General features: G+C 35.1%; 1 protein-coding gene across 1 annotated transcript in view; it reads right to left on the minus strand.

Annotated features, from left to right (window-relative positions):
• Positions 1 to 27,047, minus strand: part of LOC116873440 (collagen alpha-1(XXIV) chain-like) — a gene marked incomplete at its 3' end in the record, with an annotated part of 316,096 nt that overhangs the window by 35,701 nt on the left and 253,348 nt on the right. The window contains exons 34-38 of the mRNA XM_032867266.1: positions 25,446 to 25,499; positions 19,223 to 19,276; positions 18,764 to 18,817; positions 17,233 to 17,286; positions 16,963 to 17,070 (exon numbers count right to left, since the gene is read on the minus strand). Of these exons, the coding sequence (XP_032723157.1) occupies positions 16,963 to 17,070; positions 17,233 to 17,286; positions 18,764 to 18,817; positions 19,223 to 19,276; positions 25,446 to 25,499 (324 nt within the window). The remainder of the gene's footprint in view (positions 1 to 16,962; positions 17,071 to 17,232; positions 17,287 to 18,763; positions 18,818 to 19,222; positions 19,277 to 25,445; positions 25,500 to 27,047) is intronic.

The following is a 27,047-nucleotide window of genomic DNA, read 5'->3' on the forward strand; positions in this document are numbered from 1 at the left end:
AACAATGTTAATCAAACAGATCTCCCTGTTTAAAACCTTCCAAGTGGCTGCCAACTGAAATCAGAATCATCTCCAAACCTCTTATCATGGTCTGCAATCCTCCACATAATCTGGCACCTTCCATTTCTCTGGCATCATGTTTTCCAGTTGCTTACTACATTCTAGCTACTTGGCCACATTTCCCCCTTTCTAATAGTGCATCTAATAAATGCCCTTTCTGCCATAGGGCATTTGTGTTAGATATTCCTTCTGCCTAGAAAGCTTTTTCTTAGATATTCACACTACTGGCTTCTTACCTTCAGGCATCTGGCTCAGTGTAACCCTAGGTAGCCCTTTTGTGACCACTTTAATTTAAAATAGCCTATACCTAATCACTCTTCATCCCATTACCATGTTTTATTTTTTTCACAGCACTTATCACTATCAGAAATTACCATTCTTGTGTACATTGCCTTCCCATGCTACAGTGTATGTTCCAAGACAGCAGGGAACTTGTCTGTTTTGTTTATTGCTATAACATTAGTACCCAGAACAGTGCCTGGCATATAATTGACGCTTAATACATACTTAATTACTTAATAAACAAAAGAATGATAGAATGCATGCCCATTCTATCATTTTTATTTAGCCTTAATCAGACAGTAACCTAGTCTAGTTGGTGTCTCTTTGTAAAGAAATAACACTTTAAAAAGAATGTATTAAAGTTCATAAACCAAAGTTTATGAATAAAAGGTGTAGAGTAGTGAGATATTTTATGCTACTAAAACTTTTAGTTTCTAAGAAATGTAGCACATGGATCTACTTGGAACATTTTGCACAGTAAACTTTTGTACACTTGAAGAACATATTATGTGTGAAAAAGGGGGCTGACTGTATTCTATATTGTATTTTCTTCTGACATTATAATCAGAAAGATTTCCCCTGGTTCTTTTGTCCACATTCTTTTTTCTTTTCAAAGACAGGTTTTCTCTTTTTGCAGGGGTTGGGGACAGGTGGCAGAAAACTTCCACTGATATTAGGCTGGTTTATTTTAGTGCTTGTTCTGAAATGCATAAGAAATATCTTGCTCTAAAATGTTGGCTATTAAAAGTTAACAGACCCATTGCAACCCATTTGTGTATTCACAAGCTTTATAGGACAGACTGGAAAAATAGCAACAATTTTTAAATGTGCATGTTTTAATAGATTTCTTCAACAATTATAAAAATAAGACTCCTTTTATATAAAATGTCATGTTGACAAAGAATAGTTGGCTTGATGTCGAGCCTACTCATAAAATAGAAGGAGTTGGGATTCCAGTCTATTACTTTAAATATGTGGGAATAGCTGTGCTGTCTTCAAAATAACATACCACATCTATTTTTAAAACAACTTTGAGATATAATTCATATTCCATATTATGAACCCATTTAAGGTGTACGATTTAATGATTTTTAGTATATAGGCACAGAATTGTGCAACCATTACCACAATCAATTTTATAATATTTTCATTGCCCCAAAAGAAATCCTGTGCCCATAAGTAGTAATTTCCCATTTTCTCCCAACCATTGCACTGCCCCCCAACCTCCAGCCCTGGGCAACCACTAACCTACTTTCCGTCTTTCCGGATTTGCCTTATTTGGGATATGCCATACAATATGTGGTCTCTTTTGACTGGCTGCTTTCACTAAGCATAACGTTTTCAAGGCTCATCAAAGTCATAGCATGTATGAGTATATCATTTCTTTGCATTGCCAAGTAATAGTCCATTGCATGGACATACTACATTTATTAATATACATTTACTAATTCATCAGTTGATTATCATTGTGGTTATTTCCATTTTTTGGCTATCATAAAAAATGCTGCTATAAACATTTATGCACAAGTTTTTGTCTGAACCCTGTTTTCACTTCTATTGGGTCTATACCTAGGAATAGAGATGGTGGATCATATAGTAACTCCATGTTTAATATGTTGAGAAACTGCCAAATTGATTTACCAAGTGGCCACATCATTTTAATCCCAACAACAATGTGTATTTACATCCTCATCAACACTTGGTATTTTCTGTTTTTTTGAAAGATTTTAAATTTTTTTATTACAACCATCCTAGTCAAGTGAAGTGGTATCTCATTGTGGTTTTATTTGCATTCTTCCAAAGGTTAATGATGTTGATCATCTTCTCAATTGCTTATTGGGTAACTATATATCTTCTTTGGAAAAACATCTGTTTAAATGTTTTGCTAATTTTTCAATTGGTTTATCTTTATACTATTAAGTTGGAAGAGTTCTTTATATATTCTGCACACAAATCCATTATTATATATGATTTGCAAAGATTTTTCTCCCCTTCCACAGGTGTCTTTTCACTGTCTTAATGGTGTTTTATGAAGTATGAAACTTTTAATTTTAATGGAGTCCAATTTCTTTTTTTCTTTTATTATTTGTACTTTGGTGTTATCCAAGAAAACTTTGCATAAATCAAGGTCATAAAGATTTACTTCTGTTTTCTTTCAAGACATTTACAGTTTTAGCTCTTAAATTTCAGTGTAAGACCCATTTTGAGTTAATTTTTGTGTGTAGTGTAAGGAAGGGTCCAACTTTATTCTTTTGTATGCAGATTTCTACATTTTCTAGAACCTTTTGTTGCAAAGACCATTCTCTCCCTCTTTGAATTATCTTTGTACATAACATGCTCTTGCAATTCAAATTTACTTTGTTCTATTTTTGTCCCCCCGGGGTTTATTGTATCCTTTGAGATAGCCAATAACATTAGATATACTAAACAAAGTTTACAAGTTATACAGTGATTCCTATATAACTAGATAACATATAATCCTATATATCATATAACATAACAGACTATGTTCCTCTTCTGCTTGAAACCTTTCAATGCCTTTTTACTATACTTTGAATAAAACCCAAACTCTTACATGATTTAAATAATCCTTCATGATCTGCTTCCCATTTATTTCTTCAATCTCATCTCAAACAACTTTTGACTATTTATTATGCTGCAACTGTGATTAGCTTCCTTTAAGTTTTCCAGAAATACCTAGACCATTCTCATTTCCACAGCTTGGCCCTTGTTTTTCCATCTACCCTGAATAATCTCCCAAAGTTCTTTGGAGGGCTGGTTCTTTTTCATTCCTCAGGTTTCAACTTAATCCTCTCTGATGCAGAGAGGTCTTCCCTCAATGCCCTGTTGGAAGCAGGTTTCTCTTCCCTTAACCAGCTATTCTTTTTCATCACCCTATTTATAAACATCACCGCATTTATCACTACTTGCAATGATCTCGTCTATGGTCAGTGCTCATAATATTATAAAATCTGAGATCAGGAATATTGCTCATCTTGTTCCCTTTGATCCCCACTGCTTAGCAGAGTTCTTGGTTCATAGAAAGTACTCCAAAACTTTGTTGAATTATTGAATGGACAAATACATTTTACAGAGTCACCATTTGTAAGGCTAATACAAATTTAGGAACATCCAAGCTAATCTACCTGCCCCCCCCCTTTTTTTCTTTTAAAGCTATAGAGCCTTTTCTTCCAAAGAAAGCCTGTACAGAAGGCAATATATTAGATATATATACAAAGATTATTTTTTCTGACTCACCTAATAATAGAGGAACACTCCTACCCATTCAGCATCCCTTCCTGACACAGCCATCCTGGGAGGTTCTGCATAGCTCCCTTTATGTGTAATGTGTAAACTGAGAAACCAAAGAATGACTCACCCAACAATGTACAGCTCTTTAGTAGTAGAGCAGGGATAGTGGTAGAACAATTCTTGCATAATGGTCAGTGCAGAGTTCTTTCTATTTCTGTGTTGGTTTATGACACAACAGTTCAGAACAAACAAGCCTAAGACCAGAGTCATAAAAATTATTCAGAAAATAAAGATTTAAATAAGTCCTTTACTCCCTAATGTCGCTGACCTCAAATTTCCAAAGTTACTATTTTTCAGGGTTTCCTGGGAAATTACCTCAGAAATAAGAGTCATGTATATCTTTATCATTCTTTTTTAACTATTGATAAGTCCTCGCATCTCTCTGACTTTGCTTTTAAAGATTCTACTGAGGAAGCTTCTAAGCCTTACTTGGTTTCATGTTTTCTTAAGAAAGTCCCCTATTAACAATGATCATATTGTTCTATACAAATGGGAAAAATCACACTTCAATAAATCCAACCAAGTTTTGTCCTAACAGAACAAAAGAAGACAATTTCATTTTTATATATTCAACTTTTAACTCCCATAGTTTCACATCTGTTTAGATGTTAGACATTACAGTGATTTTTTTTTTTTAAGAAATGGATGACAGACCATAAGTCATGCAGATGTTTCTTCTCAGATGTTTCCAAATTCTTTTCCTTTACAGTGTTATACATTTAGACAAGTGAACACTTTAGCACGTAATTCAAGCATAAAATATACATACTAAAATTCTGTTCAAAGAGGTCTACATTTTAGATTTGGGAATTTGTTACTGATGCTTCCCGTGCTTTGTTTTTCAATCTAGTTCTCATTTTCCAATCTTCTAGAAAGAAAAACATTTCTTTCCTTGAAAAACAAGTTTTATTTCTTTTTCTCATTCTCTTTCTTGTTTATTTTTTAAGAATAGGTAGCATCTTAGTGACATTGCTTAAGGAAGAATTTTTTAAAGTGAAAAATAAATCCAACATCAGGCTGTATGATTAAGCAACAGTTCCTTGGATCATAAAATTCTTTTGAAAAAATGTACCATGGTATTTTTATTGAGTTTATGAGCTGAAAGGCATTTAAAATTCCAAGGAGAACAACAAAAAGAATAAAAAAGAAACACACATGTGTTGTTACTAAAAAAAGGCACCAAAGATGTGTATGAGGCAAGATTGTTCCTGGGAAAAATTATGAAGCAGATGAAATCTGTGTTTATCATTTTTCCATGTCTTGTTTTGAGCCCCTTTTTTCATCTGTTCTGCCCATCACCAGCTGTGATGCTGCATCATCCCCTCCTGGGACTTGTGTCTATTATCCTATGGCATGGCTAGGCCCTTCTTTTTCTTAGTTTTGTTCTCCCCACCAACATTTAGTGTTCTGCTGGGGAAATAGATTGAAAAAAAATCCATGTGATTGAAAAAAATCCATGCCAAAGTATTAATAATTGTTAATGGTTAATGATTTTCTCAAACAAAAATGAATTTGACAAGAATTCTCAGAAATATAATCACACTTCTTCAGCATTTGTTACTTGGCTTCTCTGTGAGTCCAGTCATGGTGAGTCCTCTAGAAAGATGGAAAATATCAAGAACTCCAAAAAGGTGAAATGTAAGCCCAAGCCTGGTTACCTCATGTGGTGTGGCTTAGAGGAACAGAAGTCATAATAAAAGAAGTAGACAGAGCCACCTCTGCCATCTGCTATATTCTTAGCTTTCTCTGAGCCTGTTTTGTTGTTGTTGTTGTTGTTTTGTTTTCAGTTATAAAGTAGGGAAAATAAAGCATCACTAGATTATTGGAAGGATCCTATGAGAAAATATAAGTGAAATTCTACTGGTCAGGTTGGATCAATAGTTTGAAGATAATTTAGGGGGGTGATTGATTCTCTAATGCTTAGTATTTGCTGCAGGGGAACACCTATCATAGTTTTCCAGGACTGAGAGGGCAAGACAGAGGAGAAATGGGCACTTAACCACTTATGTAAAACCAGAGGGAAAAAAGACTCAATTTGCCAATTGCTGAAAAACAGGCAATGTTTCTCGTTCACTTTCGAACTTTAACTGTCATGTTGAAGTACACGGGTACAGTTTTTTATCATTTTGGGGAAGAGGTGAGATGGCATTATTTTTAATTATTGCTAAAGGAATCAAAATTATTGGTAAATGATGTGAATGGTAAGACAGCCAATTTGTGATTCATTTATGGTATTTGTTCTATTCTTCCAGATAGAGCTTCTTCTCAGTTCTTGGAAATGTAATTGAGATTACTGGGGGCAGGAACTATCTTTGAAAGGCTAAGTAAGACTCCCATGATCTCATATTTAAAGATGTAAGGAAGATGAACAGTAAAATAAAAAAGTAAACTATCCAGAGAGGCCATATCCGGAATATAACAAATATCATAAACTAAGGATTTAAGTAAGAGACAAGAAGTTCTCATTATTTATTTACATCTTATATTTGCTCTGTGGTTAGAGAATCTGTCCAATGTGACATTTAGAATTTCCCTTGAAGTAATACTACAATTTGAGATCAGATATTGGTAGCTTAAATTAGCCTGCAAAGGATTTCTTATGTCATTCTAGAGTTAGGATATTACTCTAAGGAATAATGTCAGCTATATGAATAAAAATCAGAAATAGTCAAAGTAAGTTTGAGATAACACAAAATGTTCCCCTTCAAATACTTTATGACAGAAGTTCCATAGCTGAGGTGACATCATCAGGATAGTGACATAAGTTGTACCTGAATTCAGCCATCCTCAGAAGACCAACTAGCAAATATCCACATAAAAGACCACCATTGTGAAAATCCCAGAACCTGTGGGTGAGCATGAAGCACTCCCCTAGATCACAGAGATACAGCAGACCACAGTAAAAAGGTAAGAGTAAAGATTTCATTTTGATTGCATTGTCCTTTCCCCAGAACAGCAGAGCACTGCATCAGGTGGCTCCCTTGGCTTACAATTTCTCCAGCAAGGGAAAGAAAACCAAAAGTGGACATTCACCTTCCCCAGTATTATGGAATGCGTTCAGGGTAGCCTACTAAGGTCTTACTTCATAGGGTTCACTGGGGAAGCCTGGGGGCTTGACCACTAAGGATCAGAGAGAGACAGAGAATGGAGGCAAGGATTATAGCAACCTGTACCAGACCTTGGTGGACTGCATTTCTCCTTGCAGTAGCACCTGAGCGAGATCTCAGGCAGCGATTCTGCACTTCCACAGAGCTGAGTTGGTCTCTCTGTTTGGTTGGGAGTTTGTCTGAGGGTTCTGCACGATTTGGGTCTCCAGCCAAAGGGTCATACCTGCTGTGGAGCCCATTATATGGCCCTGAGCTGCAACCTTGCCCAAGAGCTAACCACATACTTCCATCCCACTATGCCTAGTCATAGAACCTGGACAGTTATGGAGTCCATGCTATAACTCTACTCAGGCAGGCCGTCAAGTCAGCAGTCCTGCCAAAATGTTGGGAATGACCACAGAACCTGAACAGTAGTCATGGGAAGCCTTGGAATCCAGCTTAAAGTACTGTCCAGCTGTGAAGCCCAACTGGCAGGTCTACCCAGCAGCAAAATCTATTTTGTGGCCCTGTACAATTACTAAACACAGCTTGTAACCTTGTATAGGCAAGAAACCCAGCAAGTGGCCTTGTCCAATTACAAAGCATAGCCTTCAGCTCCACCTAATAAAAGCTTAGACAGTAAATCCACCCAACCATGGAACATATAGGCTCCAGCCCCAGCTAATACTGAGATACAGCTGAAGAACCTACTTAATCAGAAAACCTGGCAAGTGACCTTACCCAACAGAGGGGCACAGCCTGTGGCCCAAGTAATCCTGAAGCATAGCCTGTGACTCTATACAAACTTGGGGCACAACCTGTGGGTCTGCCCAACTGTGAAGCCATGCTTGTGGTCTCTGAACATGGAGTTCAGCCAATAGCACTACTGAGTTAGGGTGCACAACATGAGACTTTGCCTGACTACAGAGTCCAATCAGAGATATTGCCTTGCTAGGGAATATAACTTGAGACCTCACCCTACCAGCTCCCCTACTCAACCAGGGTGCATATTCTCTGGCCTCACTTGAAAATGATGCCCAGTCAGTGGGCTCACTCAGTTGCAGAAAACAGCCAGTGACAACCTTTTTCCAACCTCAGATCATGGGTAGGGCCCTTGCCCAACTGGAGACCTCAACAGTAAGCTATGCCTGTCCACAAATGCTACCAGTTAACCAGTCAGCTAAATATTACTAGTTAACCAATCAGCTAAGCAGACTGGTGAAGATCTATCCTTGCCAAAATAAACCTCTAATGTCTGGAAAAGGGACTGCTTATTCAAAAGTGCAAATACCAGTGCAAGGATACAAGGACCATAAGGAATCAAGTAAAGATGACAATGCTAAAGGAAACTAATAAAACTTCAATAACTGATACCAGAATAATGGAATTCTATGGACTTTCTGACAAAGAATTCAAAATAATCATCTTAAAGAAGTTCAATAAAGTATAAGAACACACAAATAGACAAATAAAATAATAAAAACAATGCATGAACAAAATGAGAAATCTAACAAATAAATAGAAACCATAAAAATAAAGAAAACAAAAATTCTAGAGATGAATGATACAATGACTGAACTGAAGAATTCAATAGAGAGAGAACTTTAGTAGTAGACTCAACCAAGCAGTAGAATCAGCGAACCCAAAGACAAGTCATTTGAAATTACCCAGAAGAGTTAATAGGGGAAGAAAAAAAAAAAAAAAGAAGAACAAAATAAAGGGAAAAAAGTCTATGGTGCATATGAGACAGCATCAAGTGAAATATGTGCATACTGATAATGCTAGAAGGAGAAGAAAAAGAGCAAAAAGTCTATTTGAAGATATAATGGCTGAAAATGTCCCAATCCTGGGGAGAGAAATGGACATCCAGATTCTTGGGGACCAAAGGATCCCAAATAAGCTGGATCCAAAAAGAGTTAACTATGAAACACATCATAATTAAATTATAAAAAAATCAAAGACAAAGGGAGAATTTTGGAAGCAGCAAAAGAAAAACAACTTCTCACACAAAAGAGAGACCCTGTAAGACTATAAGTACATGTCTTAGCAGAAATTGCAGGCCAGGGGCACCTGGGTGGCTCAGTGGGTTAAAGCCTCTGCCTTCGGCTCAGGTCATGATCCCAGGGTCCTGGGATTGAGCCTCACATCGGGCTCTCTGCTCAGTGGGGAGCCTGCTTCCTCCTTTCTCTCTGCCTGCCTCTCTGCCTGCTTGTGATCTCTCTCTCTCAAATAAATGAATAAGTAAAATCTTAAAAAAAAAAAAAAACTGCAGGCCAGGAGAAAGTGGAATAATTTCTTCAAAATATTCAAAGAAAAAAAGTTAATCAAGGATACTATACCCAGCAAAGCTGTCTTTTAGAAATGAAGAAGTGATAAAGACTTTCCTCAAAGAACAAATGCTGAAGAGTTCACCATTACCTGTCTTACAAGAAATGTTAAAGGGCATTTTTCAGGCTCAAAGAAAAGAATGTAATTAATGTCATAAAAACATGAATGTATAAAACTCACCACCAGATGTAAATATATATTCAAAGCCAGATTCTTTAATATTGTAATGATTGTGTTATGAATCACTTATAACTCTAATTAAAAAGTTAAAAAACAAATGCATTAAAAATAACAATAACTAAAATAATTTGTTATTGTATTATAATATAAAAGATGTAAATTGTAACATCAATAACCTGAAATATGAGGAAGGGAGAAGAAGTAAAAGTATAGAGTTTCTGTACAGTATTGAAGTTGTTATCTGCTTTAAATAAGATGTTAAAACATATTTTATGTTAGCCACAAAGAATGTAGTAGATACATAACATTTTAATAAAGGATTAAGTCATACTGCTACAATAAGTCATAAAGACATATAAGTCATAAAATCACAAAGACAACAAGAGAGAAAACAAGGAGACATGATCTATAAAACAGTCAGTAAACAATTAAGAAAGTAGAGATAGTTACACTAATATGAGACAAAAAAGACTTTAAGCTAAATATAATCATAAGACAAGGAAGGTCATCATATAATAGTAATCAATAATATGTAATTATAAATATTAATCAATAATATATAATAATTATAAATATTTGTGCACCAAACTTTGGAGCTCTTAAATGTTGAAGCAAATATTAACAGAAATAAAGGAAGAAATTAATAGCTGTTCAATAATAGTTGGGGACTTTAATACTATACTCTCTAAAATGGTTATATCATCCAGGCAGAGAATCAATAAGGCAACAATGGATTTGAACAACACAATAAACCAAATGTACATAGCAGACATATACAGAACATTCCATGAAACAGCAGCAGAATACACATTCTTTTTAAGTCTTCATGAAACATTTCAAACAACAGATCATATTTAAGGCTACAGTATAAGTCTCAACAAGCTGAGGAAAACAGAAATTATATCAAGGTCTTTTCTAACCACATGGTATCAAACTAGAAATCAACAACAGGAAGAGAGCTGGACAATTCACAAATATGTAGAAGTTTAAAAACACAGTCCTCAACAACCAATGGATCAAAGAAGAAATAAAAAGGGAAATTTAAAAAATCTTCAAACTAACAATTGTAAATATTTATGCCCCCAACTTGGGGGCACTCAAATATATAAATCAATTAATAACAAATATGAAGAAACTCATTGATAATAATATAATAATAGTAAGGGACTTTAACACCCCACTTACAGCAATGGACAGATTATTTAAGCAGAAAATCAACAAGGAAACAATGCCTTTGAATGATACACTGGACCAGATGGACTTAACAGATATATTCAGAACATTTCCTCCTAAAGCAGCAGAATACACATTCTTTTCGAATGCACATGGGACATTCTCCAGATCATATATGGTGTCACAAATCAGGCCTCAATCAGTACAAAAAGACTGATCATATCATGCATATTTTCAGACCACAATGCTATGAAAACTTGATGTCAACCACAAGAAAAAACTTGGAAATACCACAAATATAAGGAAGTTAAAGTTAACCAGGAAGTTAAAGAAGAAATTTTTAAAAAATACATGGAAGCAAATGAAAATGAAAACACAACAGTCTAAAACCTTTGGGATGCAGCAAAAGTGGTCATAAGAGGGAAGTATTTAGCAATACAGGCTTACCTCAAGAGCAAGAAAAGTCTCAAATACAAAACCTAACCAAACTTACACACAAAGGAGCTGGAAAAGTAACAGCAAATAAAGCCTATAGCCAGCAGAAGAGAAATAATAAAGATTAGGGCAGAAACAAATGATATAGAAACAACCAAAAACCCCCAGTAGAACAGATCAATAAAAGTAGGAGCTGGTTCTTTGAAAGAATTAATAAAATTGATAAACCCCTAGCTAGACTTACCAAAAAGAAAAAAGAAAGGACCCAAATAAAATCACGAGTGAAAGAGGAGAGATTACAACCAAGACCATAGAAATACAGTTAGAAGAGAATATTAAGAAAAATTATATGCCAACAAATTGGGCAATCTGGAAGAAATGGACCAGCTCCTAGAAACATACAAACTATAAGAACTGAAACGGAAAGAAATAGAAAATTTGAACAGACCCATGACTAGCAAAGAAATTGAATCAGTAATCAAAAATCTTGCAATAAACAAAACTCCAGGGCCAGGTGCCTTCCCAGGGGAATTCTACAGAACATCTAAAGAAGAATTAATACCTATTCTTCTGAAACAGTTACAAAAAGTAGAAATGGAAGGAAAACTTCCAAATTCATTCTACGAGGCCAACATTGCCTTGATTTTCAAACAAGACAAAGATCCCACTAAAAAGGAGAATTAGAGGCCAATATTCCTGATGAACATGGATGTAAACAAGATACTAGCAAATTGAATCCAACAGTACATTAAAAGAATTATTCACCACAATCAAGTGGGATTTATTCCTGGGCTGCAAGCATGGTTCAATATTCACAAATCAATCACTGAGATACACCACATTAATTAAAAAAAAACAAAAGATAAGAACCAGATGATCTTCTCAATAGATGCAGAAAAAGCATGTGAGAACATACAGCATGTATTTTTTTTTTTTTAAAGATTTCATCTATTTATCTGACAGACCGAGATCACAAGCAGGCAGAGAGGCAGGCAGAGAGAGAGGAGGAAGCAGGCTCCCCGCTGAGCAGAGAGCCCGACGCAGGGCTCGATCCCAGGACCCTGGGATCATGACCCGAGCTGAAGGCAGAGACCTCAACCCAGTGAGCCACCCAGGCGCCCCTACCATATGTATTCTTGATAAAAACCTTCAACAAATTAGGGATAGAGAGAACATACCTTAACACCATAAAGGCCTATATGAAGGATCCACAGCTAATATCATTCTCAATGGGGAAAAAACAAGGATTTTCCTCTAAGGTCAGGAACAAGATAAGGGATGTCCACTCTCACCATTGTTACTCAACACGGTACTAAAAGTCCTAGCCTCAGCAATCAGACAACAAAAAGAAATAAAAGGCATCCATAATGGCAAGGAAGAAGTCAAACTTTCACTATCTGCAGATGACACGATACTCTATGTAGAAAACCTGAAAGACTCCACAAAAAAAATGCTAGAACTGATACATGAATTCAACAAAGTTGCATGTTACAAAATCAATGTACATAAATCAGTTGCATTTCTACACACTAATAATGAAGCAGCAGAAAGAGATGAAGGAATCAATCCAATTTACAATTGTACCAGAACCCATAAGATACCTAGGAATAAACTTATCCAAAGAGGTAAAAGATCTGTACTCTGAAAACTATGGCATACTTATAAAAGAAATTGAAGAAGACACAAAGAAATGGTAAAACATTCCATGTTCACAGATTGAAAGGAGAAATGTTTTTTAAATGTCTATACCACCCAAAGTGATCTACACATTCAGTGCAATCCCATCAAAATACCACCAGCATTTTTAACAGAGCTAAAACAAACAATCCTAAATTTTGTATGGAACCACAGAAGACCCCAAATAGCCAAAGCATCTTGAGAAAGAAAAGAAAAACAATTCCAGACTTTAAGTTATATTACAAAGCTGTAGTCATCAAGACAGTATGGTATTGGCACAAAAACAGACACACAGACGAATGGAACAGAATAGAAAACCCAGAAATGGACCCACAACTCCATGGTCAACAAAGCAGGAAAGAATATCCAATGGGAAAAAGACAGTCTCCTCAACAAATGGTGTTGGGAAAACTGGACAGCCACATGCAGAAGAATGAAAATGTACCACTTCCTAACACCATACACAAAAATAAATTCAAAATGTATGAAAGACCTAAATGTGAGACAGGAGACAATCAAAATCCTAGAAGAGAACAAAGCAGCAACCTCTTTGACATTGGCTGTAGCAACTTTTTGCTAGACACATCACCAGAGGCAAGGGAAACAAAAGCAAAAATGAACTACTGGGACTTTTTCAAAATAAAAAATTTCTGTATGATGAAGGAAACAATCAACAAAACTAAAAAACAAACTAAGGAATGGGAGAAAGTATTTGAAAATGACATATCTGATAAAGGGTTAGTATCCAAAATATATAAAGAACTTATAAAACTCAACACCCTAATAACAAATAATCCAGTTAAAAAATGGGTAGAAGACATGAATAGACATTTTTTCAAAGACAAAAACATGGCCAACCAACACATGAAAACATGCTTAACATCACTCATCATCAGGGAAATGCAAATCAAAACTATAATGATATATCACCCCACACCTATCAGAATGGCTAAAATTAACAACACAAAAAATAACAAGTGTTGGCAAGAATGTGGGGAAAGGGGAACCCTCGTACACTGTTGATGGGAATGCAAACTGGTGCAGTCACTCTGGAAAACAGTATGGAGATTCCTCAAAAAGTTAAAAATGAAGTATCCTTTGACCCAGCAATTGCACTGCTAGGTATTCACCCAGAGAATACAGAAATACTGATTTGAAGGAATACGTGCATTCCGATGTTTATAGAAGCATTATCAACAATAACCAAATTATGGTAAGATCCCAAATGTCCAACAACTGAATGGGTAAAGAAGAGGTATATACATACATATGTATATAATATAACAGAATATATGTATATATTCCATTATATATATATATATATATATATATATATATATACACACACACACACACACTCCATTATATATATACTCCACTTTATATATATATAAAATGGAGTATTACTCAGCCATTAAAAAGAATGAAATCTTGTTATTTGCAATGACATGGATAGAACTAGAGAGTATTATGTTAAGTGAAATAAGTCAGTCAGAGAAAGACAAATAGCATATGATTTCACTCACATGTGGAATTTAAGATACAAAACAGATGAACGTAGGAGAAGGAGGGGAAAAGAGAGGGAGAGGAGGGGAAAAGAAACTCTTAACTACAGAGAACAGAGAGTTGATGGAGGGGAGGTGGACAGGGAATGGGCTAAATTAGTGATGATGATTAAGGAGGGCACTTGTGAGAAGCACTGGGTGTTGTATGTAAGTGATGAATCACTAAATTCTACTCCTGAAACCCATTTACACTGTATGTTAACTAAATAGAATTTAAATAATAACTTGAAACAAAAATGGAAACATAACATAGCAAAAATTTATGGAATGCAGTAAAAGCAGTTCTAAGAGCGTTTACATGCCTACTCTATAAAAGGAGAAAGATCATAAATAAATTACGTAAGTTTATACCTCAAAGAAGTAGAAGTTCTCAAAGTTAGAAGGAAAAAAAATGATGAAAATCAGAGCAAAAGTAAATAAAATAGAAAACAGAAAAACTAGAGAAGAGGTTAACAAAGTAGTTGGTTGCTTGAAATGATAAACCCGACAAACACCAACACAGAAAGACCTCAAATACAGTTAGAAAAGAAAGGGAAGACATTATAAATTATAACACAGCAAAACAAAGGATTATAAAAGCCTATTAATATATAATTATTTGTCAACCAATTGGACAACTTAGAATATATCTATTCCTAGAAGAGTACTACTTACCAAGACTGGATCATGCAGAAACAGAAAACCTGAATAGACCAATAATGAATGAGACTGAATAAGTAATAAAACCTCTCAACAAAGAAAAACCTAGTTTTTGCTGATGAATTCTGCCAAACACTTAAAGAAGCAGTAATGGTAATATTTCTCAAACTCATCCAAAATTTTGAAACGGAGGAATACACTCAAGCTCAGGTCAGCATTATCCTGATACAAAAGCCAGATAAGGATATTGTAAGAAAGCAACAGACCAAAGCCCTGATGAATATGGACGCAAAAATTCTCAACCAAATGCTAGCAAACTAAATTCAACATCAAATTAAAAGGACCATACACCACGTTCAAGTGGGATTTATTCCCGGGATGCAAGAATGGTTCATCTGCAAATCAATCAATGTGATAAACCCCTTTCACAGAATGAAAGATAAAACCATATGATCATCTCAATAGATGCAGAAAGAGTATTTGACAAACTTCAGTAATTTTCATGATAAAAACTCTCAACAAAGCAGGTATAGAGGGAACATACCTCAACATAATAAAGGTTATACATGACAAACCCTCAGGTAATGTCACATTTAATAGTGAAAGGTTGAAAGGATTTCCTCTAAGATCAGGAGCAAGAGACTCTGACCACTTCTGTTCACAGCAGTACTGGAAATCCTATCCACAGCAATTATGCAAGAAAAAGAAATAAAAGGCACCCAAATAAGAAAGGAAGAAGTAAAACTGTCTCTGAAGATGGCATTATCTTCATATATAGAAAACCCTAAAGACTCGACAAAAAAAACCCTGTTAAAATTAATAAATGCTTTCAGTAAAATGGCAGGATACAAAAATCACCTAGAAAACCCAGTCATGTTGCCATATGCTAAGAATTAATTATCTGAAAAAGAAATAAAGAAAATATTACCATTTATAACAGCATTAAAAATAATACAATATTTAGGGATAAATACAACCAAGGAGATGAAATATCTAGAGACTGAAAACTGTAAGATATTGATGAAAGAAATTGAAGAAGACACATAAACAGAAAGCTGTCTCATATTCATAGGGAGGAATAATTAATATTGTTAACATGTCCATATTACCCCAAACCATCTACAGATTCAGTGTAATTCCTATCAAGATTCTAATGGCATGTTTTACAGGAATAGAAAAAAAATCCTAAAATTCACATGAAACCAGAAAATACCCCAAATAACCAAAATAATCTTGAGAAAAATTAAAACTGGAGGTATCACACCTCTTAGTTCCAGATTGTATTAATACAAGACTATACTAATAGAAACAGTGTGGTACTGGCATTAAAACAGACATAAAGACTAATGGAAAAGAACTGAGAGCCCAGAGAAAATGCATGCATATATGGTCAATTTATATTTGAAAAAGAATGGTATATATATGGTTTATATATACAGTGGAATATTCAGCCACAAAAAGAAGGAAATCCTGACATTTGCAACAATGTGGATGGACCTGGAAGTCATTATGTTATGTGAAATAAGTCAGAGGAAAAAAAATTCTGTATGATCGCACATGTGTGTTATCTAAAAAAAAAACACGCCTGAAATCATAGGAACAGAGAACAGACTGATGGTTGTTGCCAGAAGTGGAGAGATGGGGGAAATGGTGAATGGACACAAAGTTCCAGTTATAAATAACTCACAGAGATATAATGTACAATGTGGTGACTATACTTAACAATACTGTATTGTATATTTGAAAGTTGCTAAGAGGGTGAGTCTTAAAAATTTTCTCCACACTACAAAAAGGTAAGTAACTAAGTAAAGTGATGGATGTGTAACTAACCCTATTTGGTAAGCATATATGTATACGTGTGTGTGTGTGTGTGTGTGTGTGTGTGTGTGTACGCGCACACGCTCATGTGTATAAAATTGTCACATTATACATCTTAAATTTATGCAATGATACTTGTCAATTATATCTCAAAGTGGGAGGGGGAAAAAACTTCCAAAACTTGTGTCCATGTGACACATGGAAAAATTATCTTTCTTCCCTGGATGTTAGGTAGGCTGATTATCAGTCCCTGGTTTGGCCCTCTCTCAAGCCACAGTTACACACTTTCAATTACCCAACAAACATCTAAGAGAATCAGAATGTGTGTGTGTGTGTGTGTGTGTGTGTGTGTACACATAGAGGACTGAGTTCATGGAGTACTCAAAAATGAACTCAGCAGTACTCACCGGAGGGCCCATTAGACCTGTCCTACCCAAGGGTCCTGAAGCCCCTGGTAAGCCTGTCTCTCCTTTTTCTCCATCTTCTCCAGGAAGACCCCTTCCTCCTGGGTTCCCCTGAAACCCAGTAAAAATTTTTAAGGAAAGGAAAGCAGTAAAATAAATATACCACACAATAAGCAGATTTTTGTTTGTAACATAAAATCATTTAATTATGTAATATTTTAAAGATTTCACAAGAAATATCTACATACACATAATGAGAAAAGTATGATTTACCTTTAAGCCATCTTTCCCTTGGAGACCTTCTTCTCCAGGAGCTCCTGGTTCACCCTATTTTTTAGCAAAAACAGTAAGATTTATTATTTTGCTAAATTGCTAGCCTTAACTTACTCTTTGCTCCTGGTATCTATAGAAAGTATCAGGTTTCTGCACATTTACTCCTACTTCCACTTTATTTATAAGGAATATTTGGCAGTATAATAAGCTTGATATAATTTGCTTGGAATAGCTCTGAAGATGATTTAAAGAATCAATATTGTAAATTCAAACATAAGATAGGCCCAGAATTTTAACTTTCAGATAATTAAGAGAAACACATAAACACAAATTTATAAACACATAGACCTGGTGTTTCCTGAGTTCAAGGACTAGAAATACTGTATCTCTTAAAGTTGTAGTACCTTGCTATACGCAATTAAATGGATTAATATGACTTAATTCAGTTAAAACCATACTTTTAGGGTCTGTATTTTCTCACTTACAAGGGAACAGTTAAGGCCCTGGTACATCAAAAAGCTGTCCTCCAGATATAGAACTTAACAGAAAAATACAGCCATTGTCTTTGAAGATATTAAAGTAATATTGACACTCTTGTTACCTAAAATATTTAAAAGTGAGTTAATTAGTGCATCTTCACAGTTTCTCTGTTGCTCCCACCATTGACACTTCCACTACCCCAACCTCACCCTGCCAACCCCCCTGCAAATAAAGGGAAAATGAAAAAGAAACCGGATATAAAACAGGTCTCCCGACTTTGCCTTTTAGTATGCAAATGTCTCTTGAGATTATCTTGGGCATGGTTATTTTGGGAAAAAGCTTACCACAGCTCAAATTACAAGCTGTCTATATTAGAATAACTTCTGTAAACTCTCTAATTATACTTATTTACAATTATTTCCTTGAATCTTGTTAACTTTTCGTGACTTTAGATTTTTGTTGTTGTTTTTACAAACACAAATTAGGTTGTAATCATTTGTTTGCTTTGTTAGGTCAGGAAATATCCTGAGAGTTGATTACTGGTATTTGTGAATTTCTTCCTAATGTGAATATGAGTGACAATCACAGCTACTCTGCATATGTGTAAAGCATTCTACAGAGAACACTCCACACTGAGAAAAGGATGCATGAGCTTAGGCCTCCAAATACTACTAAATGACCATGTGAACAGGGTCTGGTATTCAGCTTTTAAAACTAAGAAATAAAGACAAACGTTTTCTATTAGGCACCAGAAAGATTTATTATGCATTTTTGAAGCTTTATTTATGCTATGTTTCAAGTCTCTGAACCACTCAGGCCAGTGCATTAAAATGGTTCTCAGGGTACCTGGGTGGCTCAGTTGGTTAGGCAATTACCATTGGCGCAGGTCATGATCCTGGAGTCCCATATCGGGCTTCCTGCTCCGCAGGGACTCTGCTTCTCCCTCTGACCTCTCCCCTTTCAGGCTCACTCTCTCTCTCTCAAATAAATAAATAAATAAAATCTTTTTAAAAAATAAAATAAAATAAAATGGTTCCCAGCAGACATTTACCCGTAACCCTGGTTCTCCAGCAACTCCAGCATTGCCTGCAGGTCCAACATTTCCCTAAAGAAACAAAGGGAAAGATTAAAATCATTTTCTACTAAAACAGTATATCTAATAATTATGGAAGGTGTATCATAAGGATAGGGCTTTCAAAACACTTCGCATTTTTTTCTTTTCCCCAGATTAATTTATCACCCCATTAGCTTTAATTAATATATTACCCCATTAGCTTTATCATTTTTATTTCCTTTCTTTCTCTTATACAAACATACACATGGAGTCAGTGTAAAGATAGATACATAGCTATAGATATACATATTTATTTTCTGACTCATTTGAAAACACTTCCCATTTTTATCTGCTATCCTCACTTGTTTTCAAGATGATTGATATTTGCCAAAATGTGGCAAACAGGGGATTCAGTGGTAAAAATTGAGAGACCTTTTCACTATTTAGGAAGGTTACCTTTGCACCTGGTTCGCCTTGCAGACCAGATTCACCCTCAATACCTGAAGGTCCCTAGAAGAGAATGATTTGACACATCATTTGTTATACATTCCTTCACTGATTGCAAAGGTAATAACAACCTCGCAAGAAGATCATAGTAATTTTTAGCCCAAGGGTGAGATATATGTCCAGGAAAATATTTTTGCTTCCACTTTATAAACTTGATGGCATAAGACCAAATAATGTTGGGACATTTTAACAAGTTCAAATGCCAAAATAACATCTCCTGAAGTCAGGACTTTTAAGAACAATTTCTTCTATTCTTCCTGTCATCCTTCAAACCTTGGTCAAAGACAAACACTTCCCATTTCCTCTTCTAATTTCCTACCCTCATACTCTTACTATTCTCAGTGTTTTTTTACCTTTCACCCTTATCCATTTCTGTTGAGCCCTCTGGAGCACACTTTCTGTAAAAATTTCATTTTTCATTTTATGATGAAAGATTTAAGATACAAAGATGATATGAATAAATTCACATTATGAAAAATGCATATGGGAGCTTTTCCACTTCCTTTTGTGGATGGGTCCAGTTGGGGAGAATTTGGTTCTTTATATCTTGAAAACTTACAACTTCTTGCAACCTCTGGCTCTCTCTAGGCCTGGTGCTCCTACAACTGTTGTATTTTTTTTTTTTTATTTGTTTGTTTCAGAGATATTTATCTTGTTTTTGAGCGCACTAAGGGTATCCTTTCCCTCTTCCCTTCCTTATTCCTTGTTCTTCTTTCTCTTTGACTGTACCTACGTATGTATGTATATATATAACTATAAAAACACACATGTATTCTGTAATTCCCATGTTTTTGGAGTAGAGGGGTAGCTGAAAATATTAACTCACAACACACTCTTGACAAAAAGCTTCCTGTTGTCCTTCTATCTTTCAGTGATTCCTTAGTAGTTCTGACTCGTGGGTGATATTCCTCCTTATAACTATGAGAGTTTAAAATATCTTTTATGTAATAATATTTTAGATAAGAGGAAGTTCAGTTTTCCATTTTTGACTCAGCTTCTGCAATACATATTCACCTCGCTTTTTTTCTAAAATAAAAGCTATACATGCAAAATAGTACCGATGGGAATTATAATGAAAAGCCCAGTCCCATTCCTCAGAGGCAACAACTTTATTTATTTATTTATTTATCTATTTTTTAAAGATTTTACTTATTTGTTAGAGAGAGAGAGAGAACACAAGTAAGGGGGAGAGACAGAGGGAGAACCAGACTCCCTGCTGAGCAGGGAGCCTGCCCAGGGGCCCTATTGCAGGACCCTGGGATCATGACCTGACCTGAAGGCAGATGCTTAACCAGCTGAACCATCCAGGTGCCCCAGAGGCACCTAACTACTTTATAAAACAATTTTTGTTTTCCTAGTGGTTATTTCTATAACTCAAAAATTATACCTCTACTTCTCAACGTATCACCTTGCTAAAGGTTAATTTCCTTATTCTCCCTCCATTTTACCATCATTTCACAATATTTTAATAATCACATTATTTAAATTCTTCTGTGGGTTAGTTTTCTGACTTCTTTGCTGTTACAAGAGATAGTATAGTACAGTACTTAAGAGGAAAAATTATGAACTGAGATGGCCTGGGTTTCTGCTCTGCCTCAGAAATGATAGAATTTAATATCCTACTTTAAGATTAATATTCTGTCTTGAGAGAGAATCCCAGCTCTCTTAGAATTTCTTCCATATTAAAATTGCTTTCAATGTCACAGATTTTCTTTGGTTCCTAATTTCTCCTAACTTGTCAGCTCTTCCTGGCTTCTTTTATTCCTTTCTTAAACTAACTCTAATTGTTGATCTTCTGAACTCAGCTGTTCCTTTTCTTATACCAATCTTGGATTAGCACTTTAAATTATCTCCATTTCTATTTCCAGCTGAATACTGCTAGAAAAAAAATTACACAATAGTGCAAAGTGGCATCATCACCTGTTGAGAGGCATAGTGGCTAAGACAAAGGATTGTGGAGAGAGAATCCCTGAACTGAAATGTAGGCTGTACCACTATTACTAGTTATCACTCTTCAGCAAGTGAGTTACTTAACCATTTCATGCCTTTGTTTCCTCATCTGTAAAATGAAAATAATACCTGCATCTATCTCATAGGGAGTTGTAAGAATCCATTAATACAGCAAAACACATAAATAGTGCTAGGCACATAGAAAGTGCTTCATAATTGTGGGCTATTGGCATCATTATTATTAATATAATGCGAATTCATTGCCTCCTACTAAAAGCTTGACTTTTAGTAAGGTGTATCTGCTCTTCCACTTCTCTATAGTCATTCCCTCCCCTATTATCTTCAACCACTGTTCTAAACCAGTGAATTTTCCTCGACTGACCTACTCAACCTCTACTCCTTATCACAACAGAATTTTTGTCTCTTACTCAGTTAAAAAATAAACAACCTTCTAGTTATTAGGTATGACTTTTCTCAGCTTTCTTTAGTCTCAGAGGATGTGGCACAGAATAGGTTATCAGCATCAGCTTTTGCATCAGTTGTGGATTCAAAAGCCAGTCTCTCTTACTTCTTAACCATTTACCTTGGGCAGATTAACAGATGATGACCCCCATCTCCCTAATATTCCTCTTTGGTCTCATGAAAGGTATTGTCATCCATCCTGTTGCACAGCCTAGAAAACTGGGAATAATTTTTGACTTCCCTTTCCACTTTACATCACATATTCTATATGTATGAAGGTTCTGCAGAATTTATATAAAAAACATTTCTCAAATCCATCCACTTCTCTCCCTTTCTGTCCCTGCTACTTTCATTCAGAAGTCCATCATTTTTTGCCTGGTTGAATGCAATGGTCCTTTAGTAGGTATTCATGGTTTCACTCCTGTCCTTTCAAATACATTCTCTATGTAGCTGTTAGAGCTATCTTATCGTCCAAAAATTAAATCTGACTTTTTCACTGTCCTGTTTATCATATCTTACAATGACTTAATATGGCCCATAAGATAAAAAAAAAAATGAAGCTTCTTAACAGAGTACACAAAGCTTTTCATACTTTTTCTATACTTTCGTCTACTACCACACCTTGCTTTGACTTTCAAAGAATCCATATTGCCTCATGTTTGTATGTTCTTGCTTATACTACTCCTTTTTCTGGAATTTCCTTATCTTTATTACTCTTTTCATATGGCTAACTCCTACTCATTCCTTAAAACTCATCTGGTCACCATCCCACATTCCCCACAAGTTTTCTTTTTCCTTGTATCCAGGTGAAGTTAAATGCTCATTGCCATGTTCCTATGCTGACCTGGGACTATCTGCATCACTGGGTCTAATACATTGCAATATAATAATCTTTTATATGACTATCTTCTGGAATAGATTAGAAACTCCTACAGGAGTCAGGGACCATATATCAGCCTTCCTTGTATCACCTACCAGTGGCTACAAAGTGCACAGCAAGAAACATGGCATCATCATGGAATTAGAAATAGGCCAACAAACCTGGAGGGGAGGAGAAGAGCTTTATTGGCAGGTGGCTTAACGGTCCACATAAGTCAGATAATGTGGAACATTATTTATCATGTTAAATGTTGGCATTTTACTAAAGGTCATGAGAGCCACGGAAAAATTCCAAGGAGAGGAACTATATGACAAAGAGAAACTGGCAGCAATTAGCTAAGGAATGATGGAAGTTGCTGGAGACCTGCAGTAAGAGCAGACTAGAGCACTGGCAATAGGGATGAAAAAGAAAGGGTAAAACAGAGACACCGTGGGGGCTCATTCAGAGGGAAATGATGGCTGACTGGAGAAAATAAGTAGGAAGAGGAGTCTAGGAAGACTCAGTTTTGGGCTGTTGGGCACAGGAGTATCTTTCAATGAGATGGGAATAAAAAGAGCAAGGACACCGGGAAAGTGACGGGTTTGGTTTAGATATTTTGAATTTAAGATGTATGTGGGCTATGTAGGTGCATATGTAAAATACAACAGGGAATCAGTAACTGCAGCTGAAGAGACAGGCATGAGTTAGAGCCATCAAGATGAGAGCTCTAAGAATAATATTGGTAATTAGAGTCATTGTGATACTCTGACTGCTAGGCTGAGAAAGAAGGACAACTTCACATCAAGAGTGAGAAAGGCTAATGAGAAGGTGAAGAGCAGAATCAAAAGACAGTAGTTTCACAAAAGTCAAAAGAGGAAAGAATTTAAGTCTAATTTATTTAGAGCTAAAGTAAACAAACAACAGAAATGAAGGAACTGGATTTTATAATTATAATTAGTATAGTTTATTATTCCAAAAAAATGTCCTAATAGGGTCATTTTTTGGGGGAAGATTTATTTATTTATTTATTTATTTATTTATTTATTTATTTTTATTTATTTGAGTGAGTGGAGGGAGGTGGAGAGAGATAATCTTCAAGCTGACTCCCTGCTGAGCACAGAGCCTGACTGAGGGGTTCAATCCCAGGACCCAGAGATCATGACCTGAGTGGAAATCAAGAGTTGGACACTTAACAAACTGAGCCACCCAGGCAGCCCAGGGGTCACTTCTTAATATTCTTCTATAAAGGAAATATAACATCTTAGAATGAAGGGTTATCAAATTAACTCAAAGAGAATGAAGGGTAAGTTTTATTCACTTTTTGTTGTCATTTCAATGGGCTGTTACAAGAACTTTATGTGGATGGGCAGTAACCTCCTTGACAGGCTATAGCAACTATGCAAATATGTCTACTGAGGCAAGGGAAACAGAAGCAAAAATAAACTACTGGGACTTCATCAAAATAAAAAGCTTCTGCACAGTAAAGGGAATAATCAACAAAACTAAAAGGCAACCTAAGGAATGGGTGAAGATATTTGCAAATGACATATCTGATAAAGGGTTAGTATCCAAAATATATACAGAATTTACAAAACTTAACACCCCAAAACCAAACAACCCAGTTTAAAAAATGGGCAGAAGACATGAATAGACATTTTTCCAAGGAAGACATACAGATGGTCAACACACATGAAAAGATGCTCAACATCACTTATCAGGGAAATACAAATCAAAACTACAATGACACATCACCTCACACCAGTCAGAATGGTAAATTAATAACACAAGAAACAACAGATGTTGGTGAGGATACAGAGAAAGTAGAACCCTCATATACTGTTGGTGGGAATGCAAACTGATACAGTCACTCTGGAAGACAGCATGGAGTTTCCTCAAAAAGTTAAAAACAGAACTACCCTACCATCCAGCATTTGCACTGCTAGAATGTACTACCCAAAGAATAAAGAAAAACTAATTCAAAGGGATACGTGCACTCCAAAGTTTATAGCAGCAATATCAACAAATAGCCAAATTATGAAAAAAGCCCAAATGTCCATTGAGTGGTGAATGGGTAAAGAAGATATGATGTATATACAGTGGAACATTTCTCAGCCATCCAAATGAATGAAATCTTGCCATCTGCAACGATGTGGATGGAGCTAGAGAGTATTATGCTAAGCAAAATAAGTCAGAGAAAGACACCATATGATTTCACTTATATGTGCAATTTAAGAAACAAAACAAATGTTCACAGGAGAAAATAAGGAGAGGAAAACCAAAAAACAGAGTTTTAACTATAGAAAACAAACTGATGGTTACCTGAGGGGAGGTGGGTGAGGGAATGGGTTAAATAGGTGATGGGATTCAGGAATGCATTTGTGGTGATGAGTACTGGGTGTTGTATGTAAGTGCTGAAGCAGTAAATTGTACACCAGAGACTAATCTTTTTTTTTTTTTTTAAGATTTTACTTATTTGACAGACAGAGATCACAAGTAGGCAGAGAGGCAGGCAGAGAGAGAGGAGGAAGCAGGCTCCCCGCTGAGCAGACAGCCCCATGCGGGGCTCGATCCCAAGACTGGGCTCATGGAAGGCAGAGGCTTTAACCCACTGAGCCACCCATGGGCCCCCACCAGAAACTAATCTTATACTGTATATCAACTAACTGGAATTTAAATAAAAACTTTAAAAAGATAACTTCATGTGTATAAAATTATATTCATAAAACAGTCATCCCTATTTTTTAATGGAATTTTAGGCTGTATTTTCTGAATATGAAACATAACACTACAGAATTATTCTTTAAATATATACCTAATGTATCAACTTTACCTTGAGGACTCTTATAAAAAGTACTGGGAATTGATGAAACAACAAAGAAGAGCAACACACAAAAAAATTACCTCAGCACCCATTTCTCCAGGAGGTCCAGCATCACCTTGCAATCCTCGTGGTCCCTACATTAAAATAAAATTTAAGATCTGAGAATCAAAGTTTACTCTGTATTTTGATTAACATATGCATCAAAATATGGGATTTTTAATATATAATATGTAATAGAACACATTTATCAACTTTTTGTATAAACAAAATTATAACTTTATAGTTGATTCATCTGTTTTGTGTGTGTGTATTTGTGTGTGTGTGTGAATAGAAGGCTATATTTGAATTCAAGAGAAAAGAAAGGACAGTACCCTTCATACTTTCATTCCCTAATTCACTCATCCATTCAATAAACATTTATTAAGCACCTAAGTTACTATTATATTTCATACTATATATTATATATATTATATCATACTAAGAGCTCTCAAAAGTTATCTTATTTGATGGATATGACAATTATATTTCTACTGGATATTTGTGGCAAAAATGTGACAAAATAGCATTTTTAAAGAAGCAAATACATGGTCTCCAACGAAATAAAAATACGTTAGAGTTGCATGATGTCATACTTTATCATAGTAGTGAATCCAGTTCAACAATTTCTCTGTTTCACATGAACAGATATAACAATGTTTACTCATATGAAATAATCACTGTGGTGCAATTAAAAATCCATGTTTGGACCTTTATTGGAATCCTGGTCACTGTAATACTGAATAGTGTAACTTTAAGTAAACAAACATTGAGTATTTAGTTTACTGCATAAACATTAAATTTCTAAACCAAACAGATCTTCTTAGTGTGTAGAAGCCACTTAACTGGCTAGAACTATTATTTTACCATTAACATCTATGTAGTTTTTCATTTAATTTTTTTATATATTGTGAAAGATAAACTTTTCTCCCTAAATATGATCACTGTAGAATACCTGGAAACTCATAAAGTAAAAATGATCCAAAATAGCCACTTGAACCAGTTAACATCTGCTGCAGTTCTTTACATCTTTGAGCTTAAAAAAAATTGGGATGAGAAAAATTCATAATTTGTATATAGTTAAATCTGTTAGTCTTTGAAGACTTTTTCCATCACATTTTAAAACATCTATTTCCATGTAATTATTTTAAATTTATTTAAATTTTAAAAATTATTTTAAAATCTACCAATCCTAATTCTCCTTTTATGGCAGGTTAAAAATATTAAGCTATTTTGCTGGCTCATTTTTATAAGTTATCCTTATAATAATTAAATCCCCATCTGATTTATACAGGTAATGGGATTTTTGAATGGGACTGTGTTAACACTAACAAATACATTAATTTTAAAAATATAGTTTTCTAGTTAGACAATAACTTGACATTCTACCTAAGTCTGTTTTTATGTCTCTTAATGAATTTTTGAAGTTTTCTTTCTATGTGTCCTATCGACTTCCCATTAAGTTTATCCTTAATTATTATTTTGTTTCTATCTAGAGTGAGATATTTTTCCATTACATTTTGTTACTTGTATATTATATGTATATCAGAAAACTGATTTTTAAAAAGGTCCATTTTAGGTGTTACCATTATATTACTGTATCTCAGAAATTGAAAAATACAGAATTAACTCTTTGGGTTTTATAA

The sequence above is a fragment of the Lontra canadensis genome, unplaced genomic scaffold (assembly GCF_010015895.1).
Source record: "Lontra canadensis isolate GAN:19392208 unplaced genomic scaffold, GSC_riverotter_1.0 scaffold33, whole genome shotgun sequence".
Lineage (NCBI taxonomy): Eukaryota > Metazoa > Chordata > Mammalia > Carnivora > Mustelidae > Lontra > Lontra canadensis.